Source organism: Oenanthe melanoleuca, chromosome 5 (genome assembly GCF_029582105.1).
Source record: "Oenanthe melanoleuca isolate GR-GAL-2019-014 chromosome 5, OMel1.0, whole genome shotgun sequence".
Taxonomy (NCBI): Eukaryota; Metazoa; Chordata; class Aves; order Passeriformes; family Muscicapidae; genus Oenanthe; species Oenanthe melanoleuca.
Window position 1 is genome coordinate 29559259 of NC_079339.1, and position 13463 is coordinate 29572721.

At 35.4% G+C, this 13463-nt stretch overlaps 1 protein-coding gene across 11 annotated transcripts in view; it reads right to left on the reverse strand.

Moving 5' to 3' along the window:
* GPHN (gephyrin) overlaps positions 1–13463 on the reverse strand; it is a 271280-nt gene that overhangs the window by 51297 nt on the left and 206520 nt on the right. For all 11 annotated transcript variants that reach the window (XM_056492839.1, XM_056492846.1, XM_056492841.1 and 8 more), the window contains one exon: positions 197–239. In XM_056492839.1, coding sequence (XP_056348814.1) covers positions 197–239 — 43 coding nt within the window. The remainder of the gene's footprint in view (positions 1–196; positions 240–13463) is intronic.

Below are 13463 nucleotides of genomic sequence, written 5' to 3' on the forward strand. Positions count from 1 at the left end.
TAAATCAAAAGGTGACTCTCCATTAATACATGAACACTGAGCTATTTACAATTTTACCTTTGGACTGGATTACACTGTCTTAAGTTATTAAATTTTTGCTGCAAACCCACCTACCCCCACCTCTGATCTGACTATCACTTGCTGTCTTCTGAGCAGTCTTAGTTTCTCAATAGAACTAAGAAGTTTCTGCACTTACTTGCTCTGAGGATGTTCTCCTTGCTGCTGCACCTAGACTGGACCTGCAGAGAGAGCACAGAGTCTATGAGCTACAGAAGTTAACAAGAATGCAAAATACAGAGATAAAATGGGCAAGCTCCTGGGATCTAAGACAGAGGCTATACATATTTTCAGCAACATTCTTACATATTTTGCATGACATAAGTATATTTAAGCAGAAGGGTAGTAGTTAATGGTCAGAATCTGATAGAAGCAATTTGATTCCACACCCCTCCCATAAGAAACAAGATGGCCTAAGGACAGTAAGTGAGAAAAATCAAAGAACAGTGCTTAAAATTATGTGTTAAGCATCATTTTTCAACAGAAAATCCACATTTTCTTATACAGCTGTAATTACATTAGCTCTGAATCTAGGTCCAGTTTGAAAATTAGACAGAATACTAACAAAAGTATATGACCTGATTTAAAAATCTATTGCTGATATTTTCAGGTACTGAGTGTTTAAAACATTTAGTTTCAATTATGTTGATTCTGAATATGTTTAATAAGAATTCTTAACAATTGTATAAGCGACACACAACTGTACAAACGGCTCCTGGATGGAGCTGATAAATTCATTCTGCTGTTCCTATTTGGTTAAAAGAAATTATATGTTCACTATGAATTGTGTAGGGGAATTCCACTTTAAAAAGTAACTGCGTGAGAATGACATGGTTTCTCAATCCTATCCCTTGATACTTAGCTACCACTGTGCTATTCCAGACAGATTAGTCTTGCTACAAGGAAATTGGACAATTCACATTGGTCTAATATTCTAGCAACACTGGATATTTTCAATTCGGTTTACCATGCAGTTTTAAAAAAGAATTTTATTTTTCTAAAGGGTATCAGCCCTCTAAACACAACCGAGTTTAAATTTTACCTATAGGGAATCATCAATTCTTGTTAATTCTTCCCAGGTTTGGAAAGGTAGCACCATGTATAATAACCCTGAAGTTGCAAGTTTTCAGATGTACTACTGTCAGGTCAGATGACTGAACTGGCAGCACTTGAAAAAAAAGCATTTTGTGTGGACAAAACCCCAGTTAAAGTAAACTTAACAGAAAGACAAACCTCTGAGATACTAAGAACTGAATCATTCTCTTTTTTTACTTTATTGACAAAGGTATTTTAAGTTCCAATGAGAATACTAAGAAAGTAAAATTGTGCACATGTAGTGAAAGAAGGAATAGCACAGGTGATGCTGAGGGTGTAATTTCCCAGCAGAACATCTGTCTCTGCTACAAAAGCAAAGGAGTGAATGCAGATTATCTTTCAGACCTCACTCTGGACTTGCAGCCACAGAAAAATCACCTAGAAAGTGAATATGTATGATCTAACAACTTTTGAGGAATGATAAACACCCAACCCTTCCAAAGCTGTCTTCAGAAAGGAACAACTATTTAATGCTGAAACAAACTGTGTCCCAGCTTCTAAACCTCTTTCTTCTGTTCCACAGCAGCTTGCCCCAAATAGATAGTCACATAAAAAAATTGGATTCTACAGCGCAACACAATCTACTTATTGTAATGGAATAACTTATGGAGAGTAATGTTGCAACTTAGAGTGGGTTATGGTGTCCTTCCCTGAAAAAAACTCTTGTTTAACAAAAACAAACATAAAAACCCCACACCCTCCCCGCTTCCCACCAAAAATACTATACAAGAAAACTGCAAACAAAATATTAATGATGCCCAAATTTGGCCCAGAGTTGTTTTACCAGATTTCAAAGGCATAAAATGAACTCTCTTTGGAAGAAGCAAATATTTACCTATAATTTACCAAAGGACAATTCTGGACCAAAAAGGTGGTATAATGGCAGTAAAGAAAACACAAAAGAAAGAGAAGCACAGTTTGACAGGGAGAGAGAAGCAGGATGGGTGGGGCAAGGCAGAAGATGGTGTATGCAAAAGGAGACATGGGCCTACGTGTGTAAGACTACTGTTTAAAATGGAAGAGGCTGTCTTATTTCTCACTGAAAAACATGAAAAGAGAAAATGAGAAATGGACCTGCTGCAAAATAACCAAGCAATTCGGCAACTGTGGAATGAAATTCAGTGAGAGAACACAGTCCTAAAGAAAAAAGCAAAAAACCAAAAATACAAAACACAAACATTTGAAACAATCTACTAAAACAAACTAAGTAAAATATGTGATCCAAAGGACACAGATAAAAGCTACTAGAGAAGGAGGAAAAATGTTAGCAGACAAAGACAGTGCTAAAGAAGTAAAATGGAAGTCAAGAGAGAGTCTTTCAACAAAGTGGAGGAACAGAAGGAGCCCAAACCCATAGCGCAAAGCAATGTTTGCGAATGGAAAACAGCTCCTTTGAGCAGTAATAGTTACTCTCGAGTTGTAGCCTCTATTCCTCCTCAGTTCATCTTTAAGCCCTTCCAACCTATAGTGGAGCTAGTGTATGGACAAAAACAAGAGATTTATAATGAACAGAGCAGCTGAGATTTGCAGATCAAATCTTCTAATATAAAAAACGTGCTGACAAAGTTTTGCTCTTAAAATGTCCAAATGACAATGGTAACAAAAGACAGCAGCTGGCTTCACATACAGCCTCTTACAGGTCATTTTTTTAATTCTGTGCACACAGAGGACTTCATATTTACTTTTAGATTTCTTACACCCAGCCTAAAGTTTCCATGTTATCACTCACCTGATGGGCAACATATGCAGTATGAGAAATAATTTGCTTCCCACAAATTTTAAAAGCAGCTGTGGAAGAGGAATCCATGATAATAAAATAAAAGGCTTGATCAGCTAGACTTGATCGTTTCCCAACCTATGCTCACAGCTGCAGAATACAAACCATGTTTTAACATAACTGACATCAAAATTAGTTATTACATAATACTTCTCTTTAATATGAATTGCAAATTCTTATCCTAAATGTTATTTTTAATTAAAATTCCAGTAAAAAAATTTTGAACAAAACCCACCATTTTCCTAACACACACAGTTTTGGAAGCAATGGAACTTTTTTATAAATGGGGTCATGTGCTTTAAGTGTCTTTTAAAATATTCATTATTTGTATGTTTTACTACTTGGTTATTTGTGACATTTACAAAAAAACTGTATTCTTTTCACAGCTATTGTTAAGTGAGGAATCCATGCTACATTGCATATAGCACCACGACTGACTGGGGAGAGTTATTATTAGGAGAATTTAATATAATTCTTCTCATTCACAGGTAGTTACAGAAATAACAACTTATGGCTGTCTTTTCTTTCACAGGGAAAGTATAGATTTATTATTTCTCCATTCTACAGCCTCTTGGCTCACAATCTATCTTGGCAGAAGATACACTGGGCTACCAGCCAGTACCATTCCCCTGCATAGTTCAGACAGAATGTAACCAAACCCAAAGCATTCAGTTCACATTACTCTGTATTTTAAGCAAACTGGATTTTATGTTCTTGAAAGTGTAACTTCATCATGCTGGAATGCAGAGTAAACTTTCTCCCATGGGCTGAAGTAGTAAACAGAATGTGAAATAAAGTACTCAAAAATAAATAAAGGGAATGGTAAAAATAAAAAGTTCTGCTGACTTCTATCTGTCGTGATTGGTCTGAAAAACAAAATCAGCGGCTGTACTAAATTGGACTCATTTAAATTTACATAGTATGTTTTGCTGCAAATAAAAATCAGCCTAAATTTTTTTTTCAAGAAAAATAGAAAAAGACACAAAGAAAAGTTCATGCTACAAGTGAAAAATTCATGTAAAAATTAATTAAAAAAGAAAACTGAAAAACCCTTTAATACTCTACCATGACTGTTAGGAATTGTTAGAGAAATTACTTACCTTTTTAAAGTCATAACAAGATTAGCACAGAGTATTAAGTCAGCTCTTCATTATGGGAGGTACAATTAAAAGCCATTGGTTATAATAAAACAAATTTGTAGACAAAGATGAAGAGTTTCCAGCCCAATATGAAAAGCTAACTCTTATGGGAGTACATTTTAACTCAATATTACAACATGAAGAACAATTCAGAACAATGACATCAAAACAGGAGTTACCACCAACAGAAAGAGCCCATTTCTCAGGAACATAGAGCCTGCAGGAGGCTGACCCATAACCTTTAGCACTTATGGGAAAGCACATTGCTCCGCTCTGAGGAAAGCATGCAGAATGTGGAACCACCAGCAGAAACCCAACCACACGCAGACACAGAGGACTAAGGTACAGCAGGGGGAATGAGCTGGCCAAGCTGTAATGAAGGAAGCAGGGTAAGCAAAGCACAGCAGCTGTTAACAGTTTCAGAGCTGTATTCTCACTCTCAAACACCAGGCAGGAGTCTTCATGAGGTATTGCACTCCTGCACTTACTGCTGGTGAAAAAGTGCAAAACTCATGCAGCCTTTCCTTAGAATTTCAGCAGCTTTATGAAGACAATAAATCTGCTATGATGTGGGAAAGTATGCTGCTGCTGCTTCTGCTCTGCATGTAATTTATAAGTAATTTCATGACCTGAGTTCTGTGCATGTGCCATTTGAATTGTCTCTGAAATATTTGCCTGCTTTAAAAAGATTTCAAATCACATGTGATCTGATTTATAACTGTAGGGGTTTGCACTAAAATACCTTCTATCCTCTAAGAGTGCAACATACATTATTCAGTCTCTCTAAATAAACAGATAAGAGAAGACTAAACCATGAATAACAATGTCTTAAGCTTCTCTGATAATACTTATAAAAATTGATTTTGGTATGTTATTCCAAGCAATATCCATAAGGTTAAACTAGGAGCGAATAAAAATGCAATTAAATACATTGTTGATTTAATTTTAAAAAACTGTGTTAAATCTATCCTGAAGAAAAGAGAGAATAGTTTTGATTGAATTAATATGGAATATAAAAATGAAGTTGTTAAAAAAAAAACATTCACAAGAATGGCTTGGGTTGGAAGGGACCTTAAAGATCGTCTAGTTCCAAAAAAGAAAAAAGTGCATCTGGAATTGTGTACTTCACAAAAGATTCAATAAAGTATATGAGGAATAAAAAATCATATTACAACATGCAATCTTCCAATTTCAGGAATCAATTCTTATTCAAACAACACTTTTACACTGAGTTGAACACACAAGGTCTTAAGAGACTGCTTTATAGCCATCTGAATTAATACATAAGTCAGTTCAAAACACAGAATAATTTTTTTTTCTTATTATACTGAGACCACTTCTGAAATGGAAAGAAAAGTGAGCACAATGAATTTGATAGCAGTAGACATTACTCATTAACACAATTTTTAAAACAAGTACTACTGATGGTAGGATTCAGCTCACCAAAATTTAAATACAAATCATAAATAATGTGGTATTCCACACAAGAAATCACTCATTTGGAATCAGTGTGAAGAAATAAACAGAAAATTATTTTAAGCCAAAATAATTTTAGGAGCAGATTTTTACGACACTGAACAAAAGTAAAATTTAAATCTTGAATATGTCACTGTCCTCATCCATATATTACTATACTCTCTTTTCAGAGTTTTTTTCTAATCACCTATCCTTTAAATACAGATTCATTGAATTTTGATAATTGTTTCCCAGTATACTGTGAACACACATATGGAATTCTATGCTCATATAATCCCAACTACTATTCAAACAGGACTGTGGAAGTGGATTGATGAATACACCATAGAAACATAAGGGCTGAAGTGATTCCTTTTACAGGAGCAGTATTAAAAAAAATAGTATTATCCAATATTTCAAACAATATGTCATGAAAAGGCAAAGGACAGTTTTCTTAGATTAGTCAACTCTCAACAGAAATTGACATTATCCTGGAGAGGTAAAAATCAACAAATTTATTTATCCTAGAAGAGGATTCAAAGAAATCTTATATGCCAACTAAAACTGCAAGCTGAACACCTCACAATGAGAGTACCAGAAGAACTGTGCAAAAAAAGGAGACAAAATAACAAATCACAGTAAGCTAACAGGAAAGCCAACTGGCTACTGCAAACTGGCAGTATAGGCTTCAGAGTTGCAAATTAAAAGAAGCAAAGAGGGATTTCTTCTCTTCAGATTAGTTTTAATGAAATGTTTACCTTCATATGAACAAAAAATACGCGCTGCATTTTGTGTTCTCAGGAGGAGGGACAGCATACAGATAATGCTGGGCATTAGACACTGGAAAGATGGCAGGTTTTGGTGATATTTGGGGGGCTGTTCAGAGCTGATTCAAGATCATACTGCTTTTACTTCAGAGCAGCTGCATTAATTACAATACCCAAACACCAAGAGATCAGCTATCTTGTATAAGATAGAGCCCATATTAAATCAAGTAATAAACATTATTGCCAAATTTGTGCGTGAACTTTAACAGGTATTTCTAATCTGTGCTATCAAAATTCAAGTGGGACACAAAAAAATCTCTAGAAACACTGCACTTTAAGAAAGAAAACATTCTATTACGTGTGTTACTAACTGCGAACAAGATCTTTTATTGGTTTGAATGAAAATCTTGAAAATTCTCCAAATGTCCTGGAAATAGTCTCCAGTTTAAGAAGTAGATAGTGTAAACAAAGGCAGAGAGAATAAACTGCATTTCCTAAGAGGTACAAGGGCAAAAAAAAATCTGTTATCCTTGTTGTTTTCCACAGATAAGGTATTCACTTACCTATTTTCATATAATTTCACACCCTGATTTGACTGACAAACCACTTAGCCTAACGAGTATCCATTAGATGCAGGGACACTTTCCAGTAGACCAGGTTGTTGAGAGCCCCACTTTCCACAACTTCTCTGGACAACCTGTTCCAGTGCCTCACTACCCTTAACATCTAATGAGAACCTGCCCTCTTTCAGCTTAAAGCTATTCTTCTTTGTCCTATTACTACATGCCCTTGCAAAAAGTCTCTTTTCAGCTCTGTTGTAGTCCCATTCAGGTACTAGAAAGGCTGCAAAGGTCTTTCTGGAGCCTTTTGCTCTCCAGGCTGAACAGCCCCAATTCTCTCAGCCTGTATTCACAGGACAGATGCTCCAGCCATGGAATCATCTCATGCCCCTCCTCTGGAGTCCCTCCAGCAGGTCCCTGTCCTCCCTGTGCTGGACACCAGAGCTGATCAGCCCTGCAGGTGGGGTCTCAGAGCAGAGCAGAGAGGCAGAATCCCCTCCCTGCCCTGCTGCCCACACTGCTCTGGATGCAGCCCAGGACACACTTGGCTCTCTGGGCTGGGAGTGCACACTGCCAGCTGTGGTGTGACATGGACATCACACAATATGTGTCTTGAGAAGGACACACAGAAAATGAGTACTCCTGAAAGTGGTGTAAGAAGATTTTCCAGCAAGAAAAATTAAGTCAGCACTAATGTGGAGACAGAAAATGTGATAGAGGCTTCCTTAGCACCCATCTTCCTGCTGCAGAACCACACTTTCTGTTCCAGAAGCAGCAGAGATGGAGTCGCCATTCACCACACCTGCTGCTGCTGGGAAACATTTGTCTTAACATCTAGTTATTGTCAATATCTGAATCAACGTTGGTGGGGAATTGGCAGAGGCATGCTTGGAATTTTTAGCATTACTGCTTCTCCTCCTATCTGCTTCCAGGTCTGTGGCCTCCATCCCTTTGATCCAAGGTCTGTGGAGTGAAAAAGCATCTCTCCACTGAAGTTTGAATGAGTCTGACTCAAACTTGCAGGCTAACAAAGCTTACAATTCCCATTTCATTCTTACAATCTGATCTTCCTGGAACTTGACCATACAGGTAACATTCCTTGTATTTCTATCTTAAAGGAACATGATCACATGTAAACAGGAACAAAGCAATCAAAACTTAGAAACACTGTTCTGTGACTTTGTGGCTTCAAAAGCCACCAATCAAACGTGCAGTGAGCCTTCAGGCCCAAAAAGTCAGCAAAAGCCAGCAAAAGCCAGAACCCAATTTCTTATATTTTTTAAACCATCTTTAAAGTTAAATTTCACCTTTTTCTTGTTGGTGTTTACCAGAAATTTTGGTTGGAGATTTTTATAGTTATTATCGTTCTAAAGTGAATGGTTGGACTACTTTTTTAACTATATGGGCAGGAACAAAACATGTTTCCTCCATGTACTATGATCATAATTTCTACACTAGCATAACTTCAAATAAGTTTATTTTTGTTAAGCTTAATATTTTTATTTGAGCTAGGAAGATTAAATTTGAAGGGCTTCAAGTACAAGACCCAAAACCAGCAAACACAGGTAACAATAATCTTACAGGTGGTGTATATTACAGTCTCTCATGCATATAAGATTCAGTCAAAACCTCAGACTTGTACACTTTTAAGTATAAAAATAAATGAAGCTCTTTAAAGTTTAATATTCAAACTAGGGAGCAACAACTCTAAGAAAAATAAATCTTCATTTCATTAATCCATCTGAGTAGCAAATATTAGACAGTCAGCTTACTGTACGAAGAGCTAGATTTCTACCTTTGAGCTGAGACAGAAACACAGAGTATATTCCTCTGAAGAGAATCCTTAAAGCGAAATCAGAATGGTCATAGATGAATAACATGAAGATTTCAGTGTTCATAAGCTATAGAAAGAAGAGGCTGAAATGGAACAAATCTTGCACTAAAAACTGTTGCTAAACCCAAGTCAGAAATTATTTTTGAAAGTAACCAGAAATGCAAATGAAGAAAGTGATTTGCATTCTGGATTTTGCTTTGAGCCTCAAAGGCTCAACAGGATAAGATTCCTTTAGTGCTGTCTTGATTTTGGCAGTCTGGATTGCAAGGTTCAGCACAACAGCCATCACCAGGCTCTCTGCAGCAGTTATACACAATCTGACAACACCATACTAACTGGGCTGGGCTTGTAGCAGCACTGAATTTTGGAAATTCAAAAATGAGAAAGGGAAATAGAAAATACTGTGAATAAGGACATTCATTCTGCCCTCCAGTTCTCAAAAAAAAAAAAAAAAAAAAAAAGTTATGGCAATAATGCTTAGCAAAGAAAGTTTTTTCAATGCTAAAAGCGGCATTTGAAAAATGGTAAAAACAGGAAGATAACTTAGGGAGCACTCACAGGAAGCCACTGACATTTGAGCTGTGCATTACTGATACTGGCACTGCTGTGAATATCTAACTTGATTTCCATGTATTTAAACACACTGCCCACTAGAGATACATGTAAATTAATCACATGCATGGCATTTTACATCAGATTACTCCAAAAGCTTTAACAGCAACAGAAGCTTTCCCCTACTAATTCATTGCTATTTCAGACTCTAGACTAATTTTTTTTTAGATTGCTTTGGGAGTTGGAGCTAGAGAACAGTTGCACTGTTATTGCTAGTGTAACACAATGCAAAATAATGTCTGGCTTCTCAAACAAGCTGATTTAAGTAGCAAGCAAATAAACTGTATGCTGGTGAGCAGCATAATACTGGATTTAAAAAGAAAACAGTGGTTGTCTAGAAAAAAACCCTCACATTTATATCTAATCAAGGCAATTTTATTGACATACAGTCGAAGTTATGGTACAGCACAAGAAAATGGAAAAAAACCCCTTTGCTTAAATGAATGTATTTAAATTGAAATAATGGCAACTGACTTTGGAAAATGCAAAGGAGTCTATGATATAATAATAATAAAAAAGAAAATGGCATTGATAGCTCTTTGGCTTGATCTAATTTGTTTCGTAAAGGATTGCACACCTCTACCATAAGGCAAGGTGAAATGTCTTCTGGCTTTGTGGTACAAGAAGCATGGGGGAAAAAATAATTAAAAATTGAAACATAAAGACTTGTCTTGAAACAAAAAGAAAATAATTTAAAATTCCAGATGGGGAAGGATAGAAATTATCTATTTGTTCTTTCTCTGATAAATGCAGACCTGGAAAGCATTTTACCATTATAAAAATCAGTAAAAAGTATTACAATTCTGTCAAGTTGAATAGATAAGGTTTAAGTCAATATCTGTAACATTAAATGAGATGCTGTTCAAAACCCATCTTTTACCACTTTGCAAAATGTTAAATAGCTTTTTTTGTAAATTAACTTAGTGCTTGAACTGAACTTATTGGTACAGAATGAAAGTGTGAAATGTTAATATGAAGGGATAATTTTACTTGACAGAAGTCAAAAGCTAAGTACCATGCACAGAGAAGCTGTAGGTTTAAGTAACATTTTGCTTCTATTTTGAATTTATGAATTAATAATGGATCTAATTTGAGAGTGAGCAATGGGTGAATAAAGATAAATAATATTTAACGTAGAAACAGTAGAAATATTAGTTAAAAATTTGAAAATCATGTCATTAATCAAAGTTATTAATGTGTACTTTGATCAGATTATTACAATAACATACTGTCCTTCCTGATGTAACTTCAAAATTTTGCCATAGTCTATTCTCACATAACAGGGAGAATGCTAGAGAAGATGTTTTGTAATCCTAATCCAAAACTAATCCTAATATCATGGATGATGATAGCACTAGCAAAACTATTTTCTATGAGTAAGGAAGATGACTGTTTTTTCATAAATGTTTGCATTTTAATGTGCACTGAGGAAACTGTGTTTCTCTAGAAGTAAAAATTGTAATGAATTAATTTTTCTGAAGTGTAAAGTAAGGTGGTACCACTAGCAAATCAAAATGCAATCCTTTAAATGGCAGTTGCCAAATAGAAAGCTCTGAGTTCTTGCCCATGTTCAAAAAAGAAATACGTAAATTCTAATTTTACTTAAAAACTCATTGTTCGATTTGCAACTGCAAAAAAATCAAAACCAAAGAAAACTAGGAGTAGATTGTGCCAACATAGTTGGACAACTCCCAAATGATTATTGGATCCTTTATTGGCTCTGTTGTATTAATTTATTTCTTGGAAAAACATTATTTCAAATTTGAAAGAGAATCTCTACAAAGTATATGGCATTCATAAGGCAAGAAGACAGAGAATCTGAATTTAATGCAGGAATTTCTGTTCAATGGCTCAGAATATTTTTATATGTCAGATGTAATGAACCAAGTTCTCTACTTCTGCATGAAATCAGAGAAAAGAACAGGGGGCCTGTTTACATGTACTCAATTTGGGCAATGCAGAGCAGATTTACAACAGATATCAACAGGGAATTTGGCATCCTGCATCTAAAACTGAATTCAGGTTCTATGCTGGTGGTAAACATCTAAAAACCAGAGATGCAGTTCCTGGTCTTTCAGCACTGCCTTCTATTCAAACTAGTCTAAGCAGAAGGAGAACCAGTCTCTTACTTGGCTTTAATTCTGAAGAACAAGATTCAGTTATTTACAACGTTTTGTAATGTAGTGTACATTTACAGTATAAAATACTTTAACTTACAGCACTTAAAAATCTTCATGCAGTCTCCGAATGGTCTTCTGAAGTCAACTACCTATTGCAGGAAATAGTATTTTCTCTTGTTTTCTTAATACTGCTCCTTAATTCCCTGTACTGGTGACTCTCAATAAGATAATACAGCTCTCTGCTGGGTTATTAACAATGGTAAGTATATCATTAAATCCCCTCAATCAGTATTCAGCCAATACATTTGCCAAACCTATCTTTACAGAAATAACATTCTTTGTGGGAGAGAGAACTAATGCAGTATTTTGCAGGCCTTTTACAATAAAAGGCATCATGTTCTAACCACTCAATGAGGCTAAATAAAACACATGACAAGATATGGATTTGAGTGTCTTCCTCTTTGAAAAACTTAATTTTTTTGGAAAGGAGAGAGTAGCAATGCAATAAAGATTTTGTTGCCACAATCCTTCCAACAAGCAGATCAATAGGTTTCCTTCATTACGCTTTCAGCCAAACACACAGCGCATGCAAAAGCCAGAGGACAGGAAGAGAGATGGAGAGAGAAACTGATGCTGCTAATAGTTTGAGATACAAATGAGAAAAAAGGGTGCCACTCCATAATACTACCTAAATATAATTTTATAAATTGGGAGACTGTGGATCAATATTGAATAATCTGTTCAATTTACATTGTGAATGGTATTTTTGAGATACAAGCTGATGTCAGAGTAGTTCTAAAAATGTAAGGGAAGCTTATTTGATTTAGTATCTTAAGAGAACTACTACCATTTAAAAATAAACTACTATGTTTTGTGACAACTGAATAATAAGTAAATTACATATCTATCCTACACATACTATACCGTACATTTGTTAAGTCATTATAAGTTCTAATGAATAATTTAACTTTTAGACCATACATTTAAGTAGTCCTGCTAACATCCACAAAAATTAAAGGCATGAAGCTAACTGGTTTTCATGAAGGGTGAAAAGCTTTATTGCACACTGTGAAATTTAAAGAGAATATAAACTTATATTTTATCATCATACTATTTTAGAGAATTAAAACTTCTCTTGAGACAAGGAAATCTCTTTTTAAAGAAACTCCCTTCAATTTCACTGAATTGGACCAAAGACAAGACCTCATTACAAACAAGTGGAATTGTTAAGGGGCTGACTGGGGCTAAGAGGGTGTATAACACTCATATATAATGCCTGCAACTCAACAAACTTACCTAAAAGTAAGTAGAAGTTTCTAAAATCTTTCTGCCCATTATTCTCAAATAGGCATCAGCTGACCACAATTGCAGTTCCACCGATGACAATAAAAGGAACAGCTGAAAAGAAGCTTTTTCTAATTATTGGACTCTGAGATGCAAAATAACCTCTACAAGGATGTTTTCTATGAAAAAAAAACTGGCACCAAATTCTACCTCAAATTCTTCACAATGCAGAATACACAGGTCCTTCCTGTTTGTATTCTGCTGGAAGATCTTTTATTTCTTCAGTCAAAGACCTTCTGTATGCCAGGAAATCCTTGATAGCAGACTTTCTTTTTTTGACAATTTGAGTTCTACAAGTGCCAGTCAATCCAATTCCAGACCTTTTCTCAACAATTAAAATGGTGATGAAATTTTAAAATTAATCTAATACATCTATTTCCTAAAAGGGGATTTCAGAAGACATATATATGAGGTTATCTCTTTCATCTTTCATTATACCTCTATCAGAAGTCATGTTCAGCTGAAATCTCAGCAGTGATTCCATTTCTCTTTCCATTTTGTTCCAGATATCCTCTGAAGGTCCAAAGCTAACTGATGATGACTCAGATGTGGAAAATTAAGAAGCTCTAAACTTGGTTCTTTAAGAATACACTTAAGAATAAGAACTTATTTTGGAATAAGAACTATGGAAATACGTGTGGACACAAAAAGCAACCTTGAGATCCTATCAGAAATTGGTTCTTTTTTCCTCCAGCTATTAAAT